At 40.0% G+C, this 22,992-nt stretch overlaps 1 protein-coding gene across 6 annotated transcripts in view; it reads left to right on the top strand.

Moving 5' to 3' along the window:
* MDN1 (midasin AAA ATPase 1) overlaps positions 1 to 22,992 on the top strand; it is a 189,084-nt gene that overhangs the window by 79,023 nt on the left and 87,069 nt on the right. For all 6 annotated transcript variants that reach the window (XM_055391822.2, XM_019029484.4, XM_055391823.2 and 3 more), the window contains 13 exons: positions 549 to 700; positions 1,608 to 1,786; positions 2,390 to 2,598; positions 2,772 to 2,918; positions 4,688 to 4,829; positions 6,585 to 6,719; positions 6,800 to 6,938; positions 8,496 to 8,634; positions 8,930 to 9,060; positions 11,838 to 11,982; positions 13,756 to 13,885; positions 19,472 to 19,690; positions 21,315 to 21,512. In XM_055391822.2, the coding sequence (XP_055247797.1) occupies positions 549 to 700; positions 1,608 to 1,786; positions 2,390 to 2,598; positions 2,772 to 2,918; positions 4,688 to 4,829; positions 6,585 to 6,719; positions 6,800 to 6,938; positions 8,496 to 8,634; positions 8,930 to 9,060; positions 11,838 to 11,982; positions 13,756 to 13,885; positions 19,472 to 19,690; positions 21,315 to 21,512 (2,065 nt within the window). The remainder of the gene's footprint in view (positions 1 to 548; positions 701 to 1,607; positions 1,787 to 2,389; positions 2,599 to 2,771; positions 2,919 to 4,687; positions 4,830 to 6,584; positions 6,720 to 6,799; positions 6,939 to 8,495; positions 8,635 to 8,929; positions 9,061 to 11,837; positions 11,983 to 13,755; positions 13,886 to 19,471; positions 19,691 to 21,314; positions 21,513 to 22,992) is intronic.

The raw sequence follows: 22,992 nt of genomic DNA, 5'->3' as shown, positions 1-22,992 counted from the left end.
ATTTAACCATTTTTTTACTTATAAAAATGGGAATTTGTATAATCGAAACTAATAAACCATATCTCAGCAAAGTTATGCCATCATCAACAATATTATCCTTAATGGGCTAGTTGCTCTGAAAAGTCAGTTTTATTTTTAATGTCTTCTAGGCAATCCAGAGTATAATAGTGCAAAACCTCCTTCCTTACTACAACACTGGCCCTTTTTTGGGGAACATGGTTTATATGAAATTCATGTTTTTGATAAAAATACTTTGAGTGGGCATTTTGATATGTGAGAGAAGAGAACTGGTACATAAACCTTCTGGGAATTTGTTTTGATTCAGTTTTTTTCCAAACCCACCTACTCCACTTCAGTTTTAAAACCAATATATAACACCATTTTGTTCTCATTCCTCATAATTTTATGTTCATATTTCATCCAGTTTTAATGTTGAAAGTATGCAGAACAAGACAGCTTGTTCAACAAGTGGCTGTTTTCCTACTTTATGCCCTTCTCTGAAAGAATGTACAACTGTGGGTTATTCCTTGAACTTCTGTGTCTTTCAGCCTATTCCAGAGCCAAAAGGAGGTCGGCTTATCCAGGTTGAAGGCTACTGGATTGCGGTGGGAGACAAGGAGCCTACAATAGATGAGACGTACATTCTGACATCTTCTGTGAAGCTGAACCTGAGAGATATAGTCCGAGTTGTCTCTGCAGGGTGTGTGGGCTTTTTTCTTGCTGCCCCGAACTTGATACAGGCATAGGCATTGATGACATTTTGGTCTAACTTCCTTAACTTTCAAAGAGCTTTATTCTTATTCGTTGGCCAACTGAACAATTACTTACAAAAGTCAGTACTGTAACTTTTTCCTGGTAGAAAACTTTGTTTCTAGTTGTGCAACTTTGGAGGGAGCACTATGGATGCAGATGATTTTATCTGTCTTTAAAGTTATCTTTTGTTATTTTGCTGATAAATACCACAAATTATTCAGTAAATGGCTAAAAGTTCTACTTATAGTTTCTTACAAATGTTGCCAGCATAGTTGGAATTGCTTTCCTTAGTATTTTTTGAGGAATAATTTTTACAAAGAAACTTCTCAGTGTATAGGAATAAAAATGTTCTTTTGCTTCTTGCATTTTCCAGAAATGTAAAAAGGGGGAAGAAAAAAGAAAAAAATGCTCTTTTAATGATGCTGTTAAATGATGTCGTTATTCTTTAAAAAAAAAAAAAAAAGAAAAAACTAAAATAGTACTTGGCCAGGTGCAGTGGCTCATGCCTGTAATCCCAGCACTGTGGGAGGCCAAGGCGGTCGGATCACTTGAGCCCAGGGTTTTGAGAACAGCCTGGGAAACACGGAAAGACTCTGTCTCTGCAAAAAATACAAAATTTAGCTGGGCTTGGTGGTGCATGTCTGTACTCCCAGCTACTCAAGAGGCTGAGGTGGGAGGATCACTTGAGCCTGGGAGGTCGAGGCTGCAGTGAGCTATGATTGCACCACCATACTTCAGCCTGGGCGACAGAGTGAAACCCTTTGTCAAACAAAACAAACCAATACTCAGTTCTGGTTTCTCAGCTTTGTAATTTTTTGTTCTTTTAAGTTGCTTAATTGGCTAATCTTTTACAGAACCTATCCAGTGCTGATTCAGGGAGAGACATCAGTTGGTAAAACAAGTCTGATCCAGTGGCTGGCTGCAGCTACTGGCAACCACTGTGTGCGTATTAATAATCACGAACACACGGATATTCAGGAGTACATTGGTTGTTACACATCTGACTCCTCAGGGAAGCTTGTCTTTAAAGAAGGTAGGGTTAAGATTCCATTCCATGGACATAGGTGTTTTATTCTTTCACACACATTTCCTTAAGTAATATTCTTCATCCTTTCCAGTTGAGGCACATGGACCTTTGCTGTAACAGCCGGCTTTTCTTGATGCCTGAGCTAAGATAGTTAAGGGGTGATGCATAAGGTGCTGGCTTTCTTTAGGTTCTACTAATCTTGCTGGCTGTATACAGGACTAGGGCCAGTTTTCAAGAGGGGAATTGAACTGCTGCTTTATTTTCTAGGAATTCAGAGAATGGGGTTAGTGTTAGCCAAAAGGAAGTTGGGAATAGTCAACAGAATGTGGTGATTTAAATGAAATTAGACTGCAGGGGAAAGATTACACAAGAAATATGAGGTATTTTCAGCCTTGGCTTCTTTTCTGTGGGGAGAAAAGGGACTATTTTAATTGAAAATTGTTCCTCCTTGATCTGCAGTGTCATAATTTGTTTTGAGGCAAGACTAGCTACAGAAAGTAATTTGCTTTGAAATTTGATGATAACCTAGGATTTGTTGATTTGTACATAACGCATTTTAAAACTTTGTACTGATTTATACACTAGTTCTTGCTGTTTGTTTCTTCCTAGGTGTTCTTATTGATGCTATGAGAAAAGGCTATTGGATTATTTTAGATGAATTAAATTTGGCCCCTACTGATGTGTTAGAGGCGCTGAATAGGCTGTTGGATGATAACCGTGAATTGCTCGTAACAGAAACACAGGAAGTTGTTAAAGCACACCCTCGGTTTATGCTTTTTGCCACCCAAAATCCCCCAGGACTTTATGGAGGCAGAAAGGTATGTAGCATTTGTCTCCTTCCTTCAATTTGTTAACACATCAGATCGTAGATTTTTCGTAGTAAGAATGAAATGTTTTTACCTCTCCTTTAATATTTTATGGTGAATGTCAGAGCCTCCATATTGGAAATTAAAAGGCACCTTTTACTGCATTCTTCCTGTGCTTTGTCTAGGTCCTTTCTAGAGCCTTCAGGAATCGGTTTGTGGAATTGCACTTTGATGAGTTACCTAGCTCCGAGTTGGAAACAATCTTGCACAAGCGGTGTAGTTTGCCACCCTCCTATTGCAGCAAGTTGGTTAAAGTCATGCTGGATCTTCAGGTACTTAGTTTCAAATGGAATGTATTGATTATACTTGGTGATCAAAATTTCATGGCTTCTTTTGTTAGAAAAAAGAATCTGTCTGTTGATGTATTTTTCTAAGTAGAGATTTTTTTTATTTTTTATTGTTTTTAATTTTTTTATTATTTATTTTTTGCAAGACACGGTCTCACTCTACTCTCCTGGCTGGAGTGTAGTGGCAGAATCATAGCTCATTGCAGCCTTGACCTCCTGGGCTCAGGTGATCCTCCCATCTCTGACTACTCACTCCTTAGTAGCTGGGACCACAGATGTGCACCGTCATGCCCGGCTACATTTTTTTTTTGTAGAGACAAGGTTTCGCCATGTTGCCCAGGCTGGTCTTGAACTCCTGGGCTCAAGGGATCCACCTACCTTGATCTCCCAAAGTTTTGGGATTATAGGTGTGAACCACAGTTCTTGGCCTTCAAGTAGAGGTCTTTTAAATGCTTCCCACTAATATATATTTTTAGTTTTTTTTTTAATCAATCAACAATTTTACATCATTAAAATTTTTCTGATATTTACATATGATGATTTTGTATTTGTGTATAGTATTGAAGCATTTTGTTTAGAATGTAATTTGGCTTAGGGAAAACTGGTTTTTAAATGGATTAAAAACTTGGTTTTTAAATGGATATAGTCCTTGAATGGACATAATTAAAGAGATCCATTCTTTGTGGCTCCCCCTAGTCAACTGCAAAGCTACAGCTGATCTTTAAAAATTCCATTTATCTTATGGGGTTAAAAGTTTTCTTTATCAGAAAGTATACATTGTCAAACTTCTTTTTAGAAAGCTAATAATAATGAAGACTCCTACCATTATTGTTCCACATTGTTTCACTAATCTTCCTGCATCTTTGCCACCATTTGCATTACTTTTTGTTTGTTTTTTGAGACGGAGCCTCACTCTGTCGCCAGGCTGGAGTGCAGTGGCGCTATCTCGGCTTACTGCAACCTCCGCCTCCCGGGTTCAAGCAATTCCCCTGCCTCAGCCTCCTGAGTAGCTGCTACTATAGGCGTGCACCACCAGGCTTGGCTAATTTTTTGTCTTTTTAGTAGAGACGGGGTTTCACCATATTGACCAGGATGGTCTCGATCTCCTGACCTTGTGATCCGCCCGCCTTGGCCTCCCAAAGTGCTGGGATTACAGGTGTGAGCCACTGCGCCCATTTGCATTACTATTAATCATCTTTTTTCTGTGTGGCATAAGAAATGTGGAATTCCATTTTATATTCTTAATTTAAACATGAATTTGAACATTTTTCCTCAGAATATTACAAGTTATTTACATTAAAAAATTAATCTTTTTTTTTTTTTTTTTTTTTTTTGAGACGGAGTCTCGCTTTGTCGCCCAGGCTGGAGTGCAGTAGCGCAGTCTCGGCTCACTGCAAGCTCCCCCTCCCGGGTTCATGCTGTTCTCCTCCCTCAGCCTCCGGAGTAGCTGGGACTACAGGCACCCGCCACCACGCCCGGCTAATTTTTTGTGTTTTTAGTAGAGACGGGGTTTCACCATGTTAGCCAGGATGGTCTCGATTTCCTGACCTTGTGATCCGCCCGCCTTGGCATTCCAAAGTGCTGGGATTACAGGCTTGAGCCACCGCGCCTGGCCAAAAAATTAATCTTATTCAGTGGAATGAAATCATTTAAATGGGAGCATAAATTTGTTATGAATTTTATATGCGTTGTACTAAAAACTTACCATGCATTGCAGCTGATGCCCCTTTTCATTTGTTTTGATACTTCAACAGTCCTATCGCAGAAGTTCTTCAGTGTTTGCTGGAAAGCAGGGCTTCATCACCCTTCGTGATCTGTTCCGATGGGCTGAAAGATACAGATTGGCTGAGCAGACCGAGAAGGAGTATGACTGGCTACAGCATTTAGCCAATGATGGTGTGTTTTCAGTCAAATGCTCTCAATATATAGTTATGTTAAATGTCAAACTTTTTATTAAAACAAATCTTGCCTCAAATTGCGATTGATGGATACATTTGACTAGGTATTCCAGAGAGCCTCTTTCCCTCCCGTTCTAACAGCTTTTGTAAGTGATCTTATTCCTGCAGGCCTTCATGCTAATAAGGACTGGTTGCTAAGGTTTTCTTACTCTTTGCTTCAGGTAGCCACATGTGGGAGTCAGGATATGGACATAGCCTCTTTGGGAGTTAGGCAAATGGTTGATGGTAGCTTTGTGGGACATTTTTCTGCAGTGTCACCACAGGTAGTCTGGCTAGTGCTTTACAGACATACAGAAAGCTGATTTGTCAGAAAACATCAGCATTCTGAGAGAAAAAAAATTATGTAACCTGAGACTCAGGTTTTGTTGTTTTCCTTTAATGCATGGGAAAAATTTGTTACTGTTTGTGATAGGATACAAAGTGTTTTGGAATCTTCTGATTTGAAAAGTGCTGATGATAGGATACAAAGTGTTTTGGAATCTTCTGATTTGAAAAGTGCTGATGATAGGATACGCAGTGTTTTGGAATCTTCTGATTTGAAAAGTGCTGATGATTGATTAGTGGGCTAGTTAATAAGTAAGAAGAGTATGTAAAACTAGTACAAGAGATTTTTTCTCTACTTGTAAAGAATATTTACATAGAGGAATACTTTTTAAAAAACTTTTTTCCTTTCTTTCTTTCTTTCTTTCTTTCTTTCTTTCTTTCTTTTTTTTTTTTTTTTTTTTGAGGTAGAGTCTCCCTCTGTAGCCCAGGCTGGAGTGCAGTGGCACGATCTCAGCTCACTGTAACCTCTGCCTCCCGGGTCTGGGTTCTGGTTCAAGTAGTTCTCCTGCCTCAGCCTCCTAAGTAGCTGGGATTACAGGCAAGCGCCACCATGCCTGGCTAATTTTTGTATTTTTTGTAGAGATGGTGTTTCCCATGTTGGCCAGGCTGGTCTTAAACTCCTGACCTTGTGATCTGCCCACCTCAGCCTCCCAAAGTGCTGGGATTACAAGCGTGAGCCACCGTGCCCAGCAAAACTTTTTTAGTGAGGTGTAACATACAGTAAAGCATTTTCCCATGTAAAGTATCACCTAGACCAAGATTTAGAATATTTCCAATAACTCAGTAGGTCTCTTGACAGTGGAGGTAATCACTACCCTGACTACTGTCACTACTAATTGACTTCTGTCTGATTATCACTACTAATCTGATTGAACAGCATTTTGCCTGTCCTTGAGTTTCACCTAGCTGACACCATGCAGTATGTACTTTTTGGGTTCTGGGTTTTTCACTAAACCTGATGTGAGATTCAGTCATGCCATTATGTGTATCAGGACTTCATTCTTTTTTTTCTTTTTCTTTTTATGTGGTAATCCACTGTATGAAGACACCATAGTTTGTTTATCCATTCTCTTGGTTATGGACATCTGGATCATTTTAATTTTTTAGTTATGAACAAAGCTTCTCTGAACATTCCTGCATATGTCTTTCGACACACACATGTTCACTGGTGTTTGGGGATACTAGAAGTCATATTGCTGAGGCATAGGGCAGGTATATGGTTAATTGTAATAGGCTGTCCTAGTTCTTCAGATTTCTACCTCACCAGCAGCGTATGAGAGTTTCTGTTGTTCCATATTCTCCATATCCCTTGGTGTTCCCAGTAGACACTTGATGATTCCTCTCCTCCTTTTCCTCCTCCTCCTCCCAGGTTATATGCTTCTCGCAGGTCGAGTCAGGAAGCAGGAGGAAGTTGATGTGATTCAAGAAGTCCTTGAGAAACATTTCAAGAAAAAATTGTGTCCTCAATCTCTTTTCTCCAAAGAAAATGTTCTAAAATTGCTGGGTGAGTGGGCCAAAATCCCTAGAGGAATATGATTTGAGTTGTACTCATTAGAATCTAAATATTTATTTTTCCTTGGATAGGTAAATTGTCTACTCAGATATCCACATTGGAGTCTAACTTTGGCCACATCGTGTGGACTGAGGGCATGCGGAGACTCGCGATGCTAGTGGGAAGGGCATTGGAATTTGGTGAACCTGTGCTGCTAGTTGGAGACACTGGGTAAAGATCTGTGACAGTGACTCATGAGGGTTCATTTCAATTCCATAGGATTACTTGAGTTATCGATGAAGAACTCATGAAAGTATTACTCCCACCTTCTTTCCTCCTTCCTCTTTTTTCTTTTTTTTTTTTTTTTTAAGAAGAGACTAAGAGTGGGTCGGGGGCTGGGGGAGGGATAGCATTAGGAGAAATACCTAATGTAAATCACGAGTTGAGGGGTGCAGCAAACCAACATGGCACATGTATACCTATGTAACAAGCCTGCACATTCTGCACATGTACCCTAAAAAAAAAAAAAAGAAACTAAGATCTGTTACTGTTTAGTTTCCTCTACCTTCAGACTAGGTTCTTTGTTAATGGAAAATAATGGCTTTATTATTATTATTTTTGGAGATGGGGTCTCACTCTGTTGTCCAGGCTGGAGTGCAGTGGTGCAATACGGCTCACTGCAGCCTTGACTTTCTGGACTCAAGTGATCCTCCTGGCTCAGCCTCCCAAGTAGCTGGGACTTCAGGCATGCACCACCACACTTGGCTAATTTTTAAATTTTTTTGTAAAGTCAGAGTCTCAGCTGGTTATGGTGGTTCATGCCTGTAATCCCAGAACTTTGGGAGGCTGAGGCGGGCGGATCACTTGAGCTCAGGAGTTCGAGACCAGCCTGGGCAACATGGCAAAACCCCGTCTCTACTAAAAATACAAAAATTAGCTGGTTGTGTTGGCATCTGCCTGTAGTCCTAGCTACTCAGGAGGTTGAGGCAGAAGAATCGCTTGAGCCTGGGAGGCAGAGATTGCACTGAGCTGATATCGTGCCATTGCACTCCAGCCTGGGCAACAGGAGTGAAGCCCTGACTAAAAAAAAAGATGGAGTCTCACTATGTTGTCCAGACTGGTCTTGAACTCCTGGGCCCAAGTGATCCTCCTGCCTTGGCCTCCCAAAGTGTTGGGATTACAGGCATGAGCCACACTGTACCTGGCAAGAATGATTTTTTGCTTCATTGCATTGAGGGCAGTTTTTGTCTATTTAGTTCTTTTAAACAGTGAGATTCATTCTATACGTGTGTAGAGAAGAGATAAACTAGTGTCTCTTGAAAGTCTGTCAAGTCTATAAGGATTAGATTTCTTTTCCCTCTCTTGGTGGTGGTTTGTTTGTTTGTTTGTTTGTTTGTTTTTAGAAAGCATTCTGCTCTTGTTACCCAGGCTGGACTGCAATGGCGTGTTCTCGGCTCACCACAACCTCTGCCTCCCGGGTTCAAGTGATTCTCCTGCCTCAGCCTCCCAAAGTGCTAGGGTTACAGGCGTGAGGCACTGCGCCCAGCCGGTGATTGTTGATAGAACTAGGTTGGAGTTTGTGCAGTACATACCTTCTGGATAAGAATATGGGAGAGTGCAGTCATGTAGAGGGGTGCCATGAGGCTGGGGTTGAGGTTCCACATTGGCCAGCACTGTTTGCTGCTGCAGTGAGACTCCCACAGCGGTTCTTCTCTTTTGCTGAGGGGGGTGTTTATGGATGTGCATTTGAAACACATGCCTTGTTAATCAGTTGCATATCTCTAACAGGTGTGGGAAGACTACTATCTGTCAGATATTTGCAGCCTTGGCAAATCAGAAATTATACTCTGTCAGCTGCCACTTACACATGGAGACATCAGACTTCCTGGGTGGCCTGCGGCCAGTGAGACAAAAGCCAAACGACAAGGTTTGTCCAGCACCAAGTGTTCCTGTTATTTTAAAAAACTGCAGTTAGCTGTGCATGAGTCAGTGGTGGGGTTTCTGGAGCTGGGTTCTGGTTTGGTTAAATGTGCATATCTGCAGATATTCTCTGGTCTACAAGGGCCTTCACGAGCATTCTGGTGTGCAAGTTCTATCTCCTGTTCTCAGATTCTTATTTTCCTCAGAATGCCTACTTCACCCCTGGAAACACGAGCCAGCTGCATGTATATTGTCTGTGGAGCCACCTGCCCTTTAATTTTCCCCACTTTTTCAAATTATAGGAAGAAATTGACACATCAAGACTCTTTGAGTGGCATGATGGGCCTCTGGTTCACGCCATGAAGGAGGACGGCTTTTTCCTCTTGGATGAGATCTCATTGGCCGATGACTCTGTCTTGGAAAGACTCAACAGGTACGTGCCCGAGAGGTTTGCCTTGTGTTTGATATTTTTGTTGGTGTGATTTTTTTTTTCTCCCTGAGACAGTGTTCTCACTCTGTCACCCCAGGCTGCAGTGCCGTGTCATGATCATAGTTCACTGTAGCCTCAAACTTCTGGGCTCAGGTGATTGATGTGATTTTTATAGATATTTAATCTTGTGCACAGTAATACTTCTCATAGGTGCACTTTAGTAAATGCTTGAAATTATTCATGTATTACCATGTCTTTTGGCTTTAGCATTCAATGTTTCCTAAATTTCTAGGGTTTTTTTGCTATCAATAATCAGAACGATGGGATCGTGGAATGGCAGGGCTAAAACATGAGCCAAAGTCAAAACTATTTTTTAAAGTGAATTATATCCCTACTCTCTTAATATTTTGAAAGAACTGTAGTCAGAATCCTAGACCCATGGCTATAAGCCATCATGAGACCTCAGACCAATATGAATCTTGATGTAGTAACAGCCATTTTTTCTCTTTTTCGGTATAGTTTACATATCATAAAATGTATAATTCAGTGAGTTTTAGTAAGTTTATAATCCCATGATGGGTTCTTCTTGCAAGCTATATGCATAGAACCGAGTCACTGAGTTAGTGGTATTGCAGTAGAGAAAGAATTTAGTAGTTGCAGAGCTAGCCAAGTGGAAGGACAGGAGTTTATTACTCAAATCAGCTTCCCTGAAAATTTGGAAGATAGGGGTTTGTTTGTTTATTTTTTTAGACAGAGTCTTGCTCTTTCTCCCAGGCTGGAGTGCAGTGGTGTGATTTTAGCTCACTGCAACCTCAGCCTTCCAAGTTTGATTGTTGTACCTCAGCTTCTTAAGTAGCTGGGCTACACATGTGTGCCATCAGGCCCAGCTAATTTTTGCATTGTTAGCAGAGATGGGGTTTTGCCATGTTGGCTAGGCTGGTCTTGAACTCCTGACCTCAGGTGATCCGCCCACCTTGGCCTCCCAAAGTGCTAGGATTATAGATGTGAGCCACTGCACCCGGCCTGGAGGCTAGGGTTTTTTTGTTTGTTTTTTGAGACAGAGTCTACCTCTGTCACCCAGGCTGGAGTGCAGCGATGCGATCTTGTCCCACTGCAACCTCTGCCTCGTGGGTTCAAGCCATTCTTTTCATTCAGCTTCCTGTGTAGCTGGGACTACAGGCATGTGTCACCACTCCCAGCTAATTTTTGTATTTTTAGTAATTTTTGTATTTCACCATGTTGGCCAGGCTGGTCTTGAACTCCTGACCCCAAGTGATCCTCCTGCCTCTGCCTCCCAAAGTGCTGGGATTACAGGCGTGAGCCACTGTGCCCGGCCGAGGCTAGGGTCAGAGGCCTAGAGAATGGGGAATGCTGTTGAGACAGGGTTGAAATCACAGGAAGTTGAGCTATCTTTTTGCCCTAAATAAGTTCATGGGATCATAAGACCTGTTGAGCCACTTCTTGGTATGGGTTTCCATTCCAGGTGGTGCTAGCCGTTTTATCAGAATCAAGGTCTGAAAAGTACCTTAAACACTAATCATAGGTTTTGTAATAGAGATGTTATCTTATAGGAGCAATTGGGAAAATTATGAATCTTGTGACCTCTGGCTGTGTCCTGAGCCGTAATTTTAACCTTTTGGTTAGTTTTATGAAGGAGGGGGTTAGTTTTGGGGAGGAGCTATTACTTTTCTTTTAAAGTTGAACTATAAACTAAATTTCTCCCATAGTTTACTTGGCCTATACCCAGGAATGAACAAGGGCAGTTTGGAGGCTAGAAGAAAGATGGAGTCAGTTAGGACAGGTTTTTGTGTTTTTTTTTTTTACTGTCATAACTTTTTGTTAGATTTTTTTCTCACTCATAATGTTTGCAAAGGTGGTTTCAAGCTTTGCAACCATCACAATTTAGTTTTTGTGTTTGTTTTGTTTTGAGACAGCATCCTGCTGTATTGCCCAGGCTGGAGTTTAGTGGTACAGTCTCAGCTCACTGCAGCTTCTGCCTCTCGGGTTCAAGTGATTCTTGTGCCTCAGCCTCCCGAGTAGCTGGGATTACAGGCGTGAGCCAGCACAGTCTGCTAATTTTTGTATTTTTAGTAGAGATGAGGTTTCACCATCTTGGCCAGGTTGGTCTCCAACTCCTGGCCTCAAGTGATCTCCCCACCTTGGCCTTCCAAAGTGCTGGGATTACAGGCGAGAGTCACTGCGCCCGGCCTACAATCCAGTTTTACAACATTTCCATCATTCAATAGAATCCTTTGTGCACATTACACTAAATTTCTGATTAATCTCTTTTTTGTCTCTGCAGATTTCTTTTCTGGGTATTTCAGATAAAAGTTCTCTTCTCTTACTTTGCATTGATGTTTTGAGGTTCATTCCTATTTCAGCACGTATTATTAGTTTGTTCCTTTTTATCCCGAATAGTATTGGATATACCACGTTTTGTTTATCCATTCACCAGTCAATGATATTTGAGTTCTTTCTAGTAGTTGGCTATTATGATAATGCATGCAATTTATTTGTTTTCTTGTAAGTTATTCATTTTTAAGACCAATGCCTTAATAGTTTATAAGTTGAAAAGTTTTTTTTTTCTTGATCAGAAATAGCTATTATTACACAGAAATTGGGATAGTGAGTCATTTTAAAATTTGTGATAGGAAACCATTAACTAAAGTAAAAATTCAGTAGAAAGAAGATAACTTTTTTTTTCTTTTAAAGAGCATTGAAGACTGTAAAACAGAAAGATTGTATAAGCCCTTTTCACTGTTCTTCAATTTTTCTTTTAGTGTCCTTGAAGTAGAAAAGTCTCTGGTATTAGCTGAAAAAGGCAGTCCAGAGGACAAGGATAGTGAAGTAGAGCTGTTGACTGCTGGGAAAAAATTTTGTATTCTAGCAACCATGAACCCTGGGGGTGACTTTGGAAAAAAGGAGGTAAAACTTTACTGATGCACATTTTCTTTCTAGGTTTTGACCTCAGCTTACTGGTACTCGTAAATATAGTATGTAATAATGGATTTGGAATTTTATGTTAGGTAAAAAGTGGGTAAAAAGTGTAAAAACTCAAAAATATTTTAAAATAATTATTGGGTTAGAAAAAAATTCTGACACAAATATCTCCTTATTTGATATCTCACTTTGTGTATGTGCCTGAAATGTCATTGTTACAGTCACTTTGCCTAGCCCTTTACATATGTTACCCTGAGAAAGCTCACAGGAGCTCTGCAAGAAAGTTATTATTGTAGTTTTATGAATGAGAAAAGTTGGATCTGAAATTTAAGTTTAACCTCTGTTTTTACAGTCCACTTTCTTAAACACACCTCTGCTTTCATGGGTGGTTTTAAAGTGACAAAAAAGTCACAACCAGGAACCCTCTTCTGGTTTGTAGATGGAGCTTATTTGTTCTCGTAAGGGTTATGTGTGTCACTTTCTGACTGCTGATAAAGTAAAGGGCAGAGGGCAGTTCCTATGTTCAGAGGGTTGTGTTCAGATATATTTGGGAACCAACAACCTTGTTGGTTTCCAGCTCCAGAAACCTTTCAGTGGAGAAGTCAGCACTATGTGTTGGATCCCAGTCTGTTAAAGTTAGGAAGAGAGTGATGTAACAGGTCAGGGATGATGAGAAGATACAGAGGGGTTGATCTTAAATAAGACAATTAAGAGTGTTGGTAATTTGGTGGGTAGCTGAAATGATATATTGGGCCTAGGTTTCCTCAGTATCATAAGATGAAAATTGTCTCTATGCTTCAAGATATGCTCTGAAGAGAGGGAATAAAATACATCGCATTCAAAATATAAAAACTGGCTTCTGGGCAAGTAGAAATGCCACAGAGAGGTCTGATTTCAAGTTTGTATATATTAGCTTGGCTGTCAGATTATCTTGTTTTCCTCAAGTCAATGCTTGCTAACTTTTACCCAAGGGAAAGTTACTTTTTAGTTTCGCATGCCTAACAAGCAGAGCAAGGCAGGATGCTGGACACCAGAGGTACTGGTTGTCTATGATACTGATGAGGTACACACACGTATTCTTTATTCCTGGGCCTCTGTGGTAGACCAGATAGATGATCATCAAGTAAAAGGAAAGTAATTACAAAGTAATCAGACAAACCAATAATGATGCTTATGTGGCATTGCAAACATTTGTGAATAGTGTCAACTGACCTTGTGGTGGGAAAAGGAATCTACAGGGGCAAAGGCCCTAAGACTGGAGTGGTTAAACAATTTCTTGTTATTCAAGAGGTAGAATATATACTTTTTAAAATCACACTCTCTTTGAGCTATGTAAAAGAAGTTTCTTCCTCCTACATCAGACTGCCCTTCTCTGTGGGAAGACAGGTGTTTATTTTCTCTGAAGTATTATTTAGGTACCTGATGCAAAGTAAAGGTAAAGTAAAAGGAAGAATCTTTGCTTGAGGGGAAGAGTTCAGATTTGACTGGGACTGGCTGGAATCCTGCTTCCACCACTTAGTCTGTAAGGCCTCTGGACCACGTCTATTAAGAAAGTGATGATGATACTGGAAGGTGTCATGGAATATAAGGAGTCAAGACAAAGTACATCTTCAATTAATTATATCTGATAGTGGAAATAATTTTTAAAAGTGTGTACTATTTGCTGGACTTAACAGCTAACAACATTCTTTCAAGACTTGTTTTCCAGCTTTCCTTACAGTTTTAAAAATTCACATTGGAGTTTTGTGTTTCTTATAGCTGTCTCCTGCCTTAAGAAACCGGTTTACAGAAATATGGTGCCCTCAAAGCACAAGCCGTGAAGATTTAATTCAGATCATCAATCATAATCTTCGTCCAGGATTGTGTCTGGGCAGAATAGATCCTAAAGGTGAGAGTTTGCAGGTGATGATGGTAGTATTGGGTTATAGAAGGGTTTGTGTTGGGAGTTGAGGGATCTCTTACAGGATATCAGCCCTGTGTGTATATGGTGTGTTATAAGAAGAAAGGAGATAGGTAAATGAAACAAAGTAGACAAGGAGAATATGGTACTATTCTGTTACCTTCTGTTAAAGTGTCCCATCTTCATATTTTCATCATTACCACTTGACACAATGGCTGTAGAATTTCAGCTGCATTTCTTTAGTTGTCATCAATGAACATGTTATTCTTTCACTTTATTTAAAAATTTTTTTGGCTGGGTGTGGTGGTTCACACCTTGTAATCCCAGCACTTTGGGAGGCCAAGGTGGGCAGATCACTTGAGGTCAGGAGTTCGAGAGCAGCCTGGCCAACATGGTGAAAACCCATCTCTACTAAAAATACAAAAATTAGCTGGGTGTGGTGGTGGGCACCTGTAATCCCAGCTACTTGGGAGGCTGAGGCAGGAGAATCGCTTGAACCTGGGAAGTGGAGGTTGCAGTGATCCAAGATCGCGCCATTGCACTCCAGCCTGGGCAGCAGAGCCAGACTCCATCTCAAAAAAAAAAAAAAAAAATTAGGCTGGGATTGCACCATTGTACTCCAGCCTGGGCGACAGACTCCATCTCAAAATAAATAAATTAATTAATTAAATAAATAATTTTTATTATGAAAAATCTCAAGCATAAGGAAAATAGATTAGTATCCATAATCTAGAATTAACAATTTAAAATATCCAATAAAAGGCAACACTCCTACTATATGGTTCTTTTTGTTTTTGAAGCCTGTGTTGGTTTGATATATGCATATTTATCTTAGACATTCAATGGAATAAATTTAGAACCCAGATCTAGTTCCAAGACTAAATACATAGTTATTTGGATCATTTTTTATATTCTTAAAGAATATAAAAAAAAGATATCTGCTTCTTTGAAATTGGAATTCATGGCTATGTTCCACTTTTTAAAGGTGCCCTACCACACATTTTCTAAAATGAGTAGAGTAGCTGTGGAGAGCATCTAATCTGCATGGAACCCATTCTCACCTGTGGTGTTTTAGGGACGACTGATTCTTTAGTCATCTGAGCAAAGACTTCTTTTTAAGAATGGCCCACGGTGAACTGCCACATTTATAGGTACGCACACTGCTGCTTGAATGGCCAGAATTCCCCATGCCTTGTTGAACTTCCTTTTTTCTCTACAGTCTCTACCAATATCACAGTCACCCAGTGGCATAAGAATTGACTAAGCCTGTAGTTAGTTGTCAGACTCATTTGGAGGGCTTGTTGAAGTGCAGCTTACAGGGCCCCACACCCAGTGTTTCTTATTCAGCAGGGGCAGAGAATTTGTCTGTCTAACAAAGCCTCAGGCGATGCCACTAATATTGGTCTAAGGCCCAGGCTCAGAGCCTCAGAACTCAGAACCCATGACTCTTGTGTGCTGTTTGCAGCAGCACATTTACTGTGAGAATTCCAGTAAAAGAAGGAGTATAATACAGACTTTTTTGGGGGGTTGTGGGGAGACAAGGTCTCTGTCACCCAGGCTGGAGTGCAGTGGTGGAATCACGGCTCACAGCGGCCTTGACCTCCTGGGCCCAAGTGATTCTCCTGTCTCAGCCTCCCAAATACTTGGCACTGTAGGCATGCACTACCACGCCAGGCTAATTTTTGTGGGTTTTTTTTGAGAGATAGGGTTTCACCATGTTGCTCAGGCTACTCTGGAACTCCTGGGCTCGAGTGACCCGCCTGCTTTGCCCTCCCTAAGTGCTGGGAACTAGGCAGGAGCCAGAAGACCAAAGCAGGCCTGAAGACAGAAATCGTTAACCAAGCATGGTTTGTCTTTTGGGTCTGTGTCGGGGCTGGATTCCTTCAGGAAGTTACCTTTTCATCTCCTATGGGCTGTGCTTATTCCTTTGTTATTTGGATTGTGATAAGAATGACAGAGGGTTCAGCTGCTGTCACGACCATGCTTGCTGCATCACCAGTGTGCTCCATGCAAGCATGGGAGCCCTGAGGACTTACCTCTGAGCCCCACACCTTGTCCTTAAGGAGCTTGTTTACTCCAGGCTTTCTAGGCTACACAGCAGCAGACTTCCCAGGGAGGCATTAGAGACCTTGAAGGGGAGCATGGTGAATAAGGGAAGTGGCTTAATAATTCACAGCAGTTTTATTTTCTAGAAATAGATCAGGAAGGCACAACATAAAAACTTCTTTAAAAAATTATGAAATATAAAACAGGAAACTAGACAAAGCTTTTTGTTTTTAGATTTTCTTTAAAGATAGTTAAGATTTGATGAATTTATTTATTTATTTATTTGAGACACAGTCTTGCTGTGCAGTGGTGCACAGCAAGGAGTGTAGTGGTGCAATCTTGGCTCACTGCAACCTCTGCTTCCCGGGTTCAAGCAATTCTCCTGCCTCAGCCTCCCGAGCAGCTGGGACTACAGGCATGTGCCACAACGCCCAGCTAATTTTTGTATCTTTAGTAGAGACGGGGTTTCACCATGTTGGCAAGGATGGTCTCGATCTCTTGACCTTGTGATCCGCCCGCCTTGGCCTCCCAAAGTGCTGGGATTATAGGTGTGAGCCACCATGCCCGGCCGAATTTAATATTTTAACTAATAGTGTCCTTCTAAATTGAATTCTGATCCTAATTGTAGTACTTACATTTATTGTATTATCTTAATGAGTATATAAATACCACTGTGGGTTCTACTTAATTTCTCTAGTATTTTTAGTTCACAAATCTCTGTAGTAGTATTATCCATATATTCACAGTATGACCAAAACAAAAGATTCTAAAAGCCAGTCATGGTAGTATGTGCCTATAATCTTAGCTTCTCAGGAAGCCAAGGTGGGAGAATCCCTTGAGCCTAGGAGTTTGAGATTACAATGAACTATGATTATACCATTGCATTCCAGCCTGGGCAACAGAGTAAGACCCCATCTCTTTAAAAAAAAAAAAAAAAAAAAGGTTCTGTGATATTGATGTGTTTAAAAAAAGAATTGACCTGTGAAAGGCACATGAACTGCTTTTTACAATCTCAAACTTTTGTAAACAATACTTCGGTATTACATTTGTTAATGTACCAAGTATTGGTACATAGTCAATACTTTAATGAACCATTCTGTTTCATTAAAACAAACTATCGGCCGGGTGCGGTCGTTCACACCTGTAATCCCAGCACTTTGGGAGGCCGAGGAGGGCAGATCACGAGGTCAAGAGATTGAGACTATCCTGGCCATCATGGGAAATCGCATCCCTACTAAAAATACAAAAATTAGCCGGGCGTTGTGGCAGGCGCCTGTAGTCCCAGCTACTCAGGAGGCTGAGGCAGGAGAATCGCTTGAACCCGAGGGGTGGAGGTTGCCGTGAGCCAAGATCACACCACTTCACTCCAGCCTGGGCAACAGCATGAGACTCTGTCTCAAAAAAAAAAAAAAAAACAACTATCATTTACAATGATTTCCTTGTGTTATGTTCTAAAAGTGGAGATAAGAAACTGTATAGTTCTCCTTAGATAAGGTCAGATTGCTCTCCAGAAAGATGGTATCATTTAAAACACTGCCAGCAGTGTAGTGAATGTGCCTGCTTGCCACAGTCCCTCCATCAGGGAGTTCTCTCTCTCTCTCTCTCTCTCTCTCGTTTTTTGTTTTTTTTTTTTCTTCCTTTGAGACAATGTCTGGCTCTGTCATCCAGGCTGGAGTACAGTGGCACAATATCGACTCACTGCAACTTCTGCCTCCCAGGCTCAAACCATTCTCCCACCTCACCCTCCCAAGTAGCCAAGTAGCTGGAACTACAGGCGTGCCCACCATGGCCAGCTAATTTTTGTGTATTTTGTAGATACAGGGTTTTGCCATATTGGCCAGGCTGGTCTGAACTGGGATTATAGATAGAAGCCATGGTGCCTGGCCTCATTTTAAAAAATATAGTGAAATCCATTATTTTATCCTTATTAGTTTAGCGGAGGTTTAAAATTTCCTTGTCTTTTCTTATTAGTGACATGGAACATTGTTTGTGTTTTATTTTTATTTTTATTTTTTTGAGACAGAGTCTCACTCTGTCACCCAGGCTGGAGTGTAGTGGTGCCATCTCGGCTCACTGCAACGTCTGCCTCCCAGGTCCAAGCAATTCTCGTGCCTCAGCCACCCAAGTAGCTGAGATTACAGGCACGTGCCACCATGTCCAGCTAATTTTTGTATTTTTAGTAGAGACGGGGTTTCACCATGTTGGCCAGGGTGGTCTTGAACTCCTGGCCTCTAGTGATCTGCCCGCCTCAGCCTCTCAAAGTGCTGGTATTACAGGCATGAGCCACCGTGCCTGGCCTTTATTTTTAATGAATTAATCATTTTGCATTTGGTATTCATTATGTCTTTTGGGGTGATACTTTTTATTACATTTTTCACAGGTTTTAATGTTCTATTACCTTTATATATTTGTTTTAAAAATACATATGTGAACCTATTTATCTCTGATCTTGTTTCCTAAATGGTCATAATTTAATTTCTATTAATGGATTTTTTCATTTTCATTTTTTTAATTTACCTGGAATTTATTCCTCTCTGAAGTGTAGATCTAAGTACTAGTATTTACTGTCTAGTTGTTGAAATAGCATTTAATTTGTTTCCTCATTGTTACTGGAATTTCCCCTTTGCTTTGTCATTTTAAGCTCTTTTTAAAGAGTTTTTTTTTTTTTGTAATCAGTATTCTTCTAACCAATTACATTTCTTCTAAATCACAATCTATATAGCTTTGGAGGCTGTATATATATATATATATAGCTTTTGGAGGTTGCTTTATATTATAGCAGTGCTTCCTTCTAATCTTTTCTTTCTTTTTAAAATATTCTTTGGACTTCATACTTTAGAGATAAATGTCTACTGTTGACTTAAGACGTTTTATAAAGTACTCTGCTCAATTTAATTGGGATTACTTTGAATGTATATATATTACTTATTTTCTTTATTTAGAGACAAATATTATCTGATAGGAAATTGTGATAATTAGAATATTCAACTTGATTCATGAAACAAAATTTGTGAACCCCCCTAATTTGCTGAATTCTGATTGCTGAATAGATGTAAAAAAAAAAAAAAAAAAAGCAAAAAACTTGATGCATGCCATTGAAAAGATGACATTCTTTATTGCATTAAATGGAAAAAAATAAATTTATTTAAAATACAAGTAAAATTATAAGATATAACAAAATTTGCATATTTTCTAAAATAATTATAAAAGAAGTTCAAAACTGTGTCCGAACTCGAATCAAATGAATATTTCTTTGAGCAGTTTTCAGGTCAGTATCTAAAACTATAACTCCCAAGGTTTTGTTTTGTTCTTTGGATAGGGATGGACTGCTGTTGATGAATCCTTTCAGAATTTGATCAAAGCTGCAGGCTGCTTTTGTTAGAAACAGCATTTATGTACATTCATTCACAGAACTTTGCTTAGAAGGAGCAGAGACCCCTTTTAGGCCATTTGTGTGCCCCTGGTTATGAACTTTTGTTCTGGGATCTCCCGCTAACAGCAAATGCTTTTTTTGTTTCTTGTGTTTAGGGTCTGACATACCTGAAGTGATGCTGGATTTCATTGACTGGCTGACCCACCAAGAGTTTGGCAGAAAGTGTGTGGTCAGTATCAGAGATATCCTGTCCTGGGTTAACTTCATGAACAAAATGGGGGAGGAAGCTGCTTTGAAAAGGCCAGAGATCATCTCCACTGTGACATCTTTCGTCCATGCTGCATGCCTGGTGTACATAGATGGAATAGGTTCAGGTATGTTGTCTGGTAGCTGGTGGGGACAAGGGGCTCGTATAGAGGGGCATAGGAAAAGGAGCAAGCCCAGGCCTCTGACCCAGCTATTTTACTGAATCACTTCTGAGAACATTTCTAAAACTCAGAATGGCTTTCCTTTTGTTTGTACTCTTTGAAAGGTGATTGGCACACAGGATACACTGCAACTTCTCAAAGCTGGTAGACCAGGTACTTAACAAACATGAAGTGGTGATTATGAGTAGAGTAAAGACTGCTGAAATGTCTTTGCTTCTGAAGCACTGGCTTTTTTTTTTTTTTTTAAATTAAGTTCTGGGATACATGTGTTAGGAATCATGCTTAAAATTGTAAAGAAATTGAACACTTAAACAAAGGGTTTTTAGCAAAGCAATTTTATTTTTGTGCAGAGGGGTGTTTTATTGGCCAGTTGCCATGAGAGTACACTTGAACAAAGGGCACGAGAGCCTTTATTTTTGATGCAAGTTTTGTTTTTGTATTTTTCTTTTATTGGCCGGGGTTGGGTTGTATAATTTAAACTCATTTTGGTTGGCTAGACATTTGAATTTTTTTAGATAAGGTGGGCATGTAAAAGAAAGTGGAGAGGAAGGGGGAGGGGTGTTTGTCATGAGTTAGAAAGTTAGTTTTTTTTTTTTAAATAAGGAAAGGAATGTGAGCTGGTATTGATAACGCCTGGTATTGTGGCATGCCTGGGCATTTAACAAAGGAAAAAAGGAGAAAAAGGAAAAGGGGGGCGTAACTATGAATTAAAGAATAAAAGATTGATCAGATTATTTGAAGAGAAACCGAATATGCGGGTTTGTTACATAAGTATACATGTGCCATGGTGGTTTGCCGCACCCAACAACCCGTCATCTAGGTTTTAAGCTCCTCATGCATTAGGTATTTGTCCTAATGCTCTCCCTCCCCTTGCCCCCCATCCCCTGACAGGCACCAGTATGTGATGTTCCCCTCCCTGTGTCCATGTGTTCTCATTGTTCAACTCCCACTTATGAGTGAGAACATGTGGTGTTTGGTTTTCTGTTCCTGTGTTAGTTTGCTGAGGATGATGGTTTCCAGCCTCATCCATGACCCTGCAAAGGACATGCACTTATTTTTTATGGCTGCATAGTATTCCATGCTGTATATGTGCCACATTTTCTTTATCCAGTCTATCACTGATGGGCATTCGGGTTGGTTCCAAGTCTTTGCTATTGTGAATAGAAGCACTGGCCAATGTTTAACATGAGTAGTAATTTTTTGATAATGGGCCTGAATATTTTAAGTTTATTTTAATGTCATAAAAATCACTGTGGTTTTTCAGCCATGAAGATTTGAAATATAAATAAAAATGGTTACTAGTGCCATATTAGGTACTGTATGTAGGCTGATTTATCATTGAGTGACTAGAGTGCTTTACTGAATGATTTGCTGCTTAATTGATAATCCATAGATTGTGGGGGATGCGTGTTGGACTTCTTTCTTAGGACTGCTTACACTAGAAATCACATTTAGGCTGCAGTTTTGCTGAGGCCTCTTTTTTCCGGGAACCTGTGCTAGAGCTCCTGCTGAATGGTGGTGAAGCTTGGTGTTGTACTGTTGCTTCATGGACTGATCCTCTGTCTTTTAGGGGTAACTTCCTCTGGGTTTGGTACAGCCCTTTTGGCACGAAAAGAATGTCTGAAATTTCTAATCAAGAGGCTTGCCAAGATAGTACGACTTACAGAATATCAGAAAAATGAGTTGAAGATTTATGACAGAATGAAGGCCAAAGAATTCACTGGAATAGATAACCTTTGGGGAATTCATCCATTTTTTATACCAAGGGGTAAGAATGATTTTTAAAAAATGAATTTTCCTTTTCTGTAGATCATAGATACTTGGCTTTTATTGTGACTTAGTTTTAATGTGTAATAGTCATGATTATATTTGCACTAACTGAGTTAGATTCTGACTTGAGAATAACCATAATTGTGTGAATGGTTGAAAATACATAACTGGCATGTAAAAATAGAGGGAAATAGAGACTTCAATCTGTAAATAGATTGTCTTATACAGTGCTTATTTTTTTATTAGGTGGTTCCCACATTAGGAACTTTCCTATAGTAAAGCTCTAAACTCTAGTAATGTTGACAATAAACTTTTAAGTGGCTTGCAAAGACCTATTTAGCCTATAATGTATCTTAACTATACAACCTCATCATCCTTTACAGAAACAGGTTTTGTGAACCCTTGAAGGCTGGTAATGTATCATTCCTGATCCGGTCCCTGGCATCTGACGTTTAGGCCTCACAGTCATAGGCACTCAGAAAATTTCTGATGGATGAGTGAATGAGTAAATGGGAAATGCAGTAGTCTAGGAGATAGTGGGTTTGTGTTCTAATTCTTTCTCTCTTTCTATCTAACTAGATTGTCTCTACCAAGTATTTAAATGAGGCAGTTAGATTAGCTACTTCTAAGGTGCTCCTACTTTTTCAGGATGTTGTTTCTGTAGCAGAGTCATCTGTTTCTTGTCCCTCCACCCTCTCTATGTTAATGATTGATGAATGCCTGAAGTATATGGAGTTGCAGTGGCAATTACTGGGGTTTCAGTGGTGAACATAACCAGTCCAGGTTCCATTGCCCTTGCCCCTGTCCTCAGAGCTCCATTTCTCCTTAGCAGTATTCTCTCTTCATCCCTGATGGGCTGTATAATCTAACCATCAAATCCCTTCTCTAAGCCACCATCATAGGATTCAGTGCTTGTGTGTAGGAGATATATGCTAGTGGCCTAGAACTGGGGTGGTCCTTGCTTCTGCTACCAAGGGTGAGGTAATAAATGTTTTCCTAGCCTCACTCCCTTCAAACTGGTGTACAAAAAAAAAAGAAAACAAAACAAAAACTTCTTCCAAGAGACAGTGGCACAAGTGTTAAATCTTACAAGACTGTTATTAGTCCTGCATATCAGTTAACTTACAGGTTAAGGACACAGTGTGAATTGTTTTGGTGGCCAAAAACATTGGATGAAGTTGATTATGTGGAACCATGTGGCCCATATGCCTAGCTTACACTTGGTTTTTAGGAAAGTAACTATGAAGGTAAATTGTACAAGTACATACAGTGATTCAGGGTGTAGGTTGTGAAAGGACAGGTGTGTGTTTACATGTACATGTATGTGTATAGGAGATGGAGAGATCTGTGTAGTAGGCACTGTTGAAGAAAATGTGCTATTGGATATTCCTTTAAAGCATTTTATGGATCTAAAAGTGGGGAAATATTGAAATAGGGATTGAACATTTTCACTGCAAATGGTATTTCACTAACTGATA

The sequence above is a fragment of the Gorilla gorilla genome, chromosome 5 (genome assembly GCF_029281585.2).
Source record: "Gorilla gorilla gorilla isolate KB3781 chromosome 5, NHGRI_mGorGor1-v2.1_pri, whole genome shotgun sequence".
NCBI lineage: Eukaryota > Metazoa > Chordata > Mammalia > Primates > Hominidae > Gorilla > Gorilla gorilla.
This window is presented reverse-complemented; position numbering and strand designations above follow the sequence as displayed.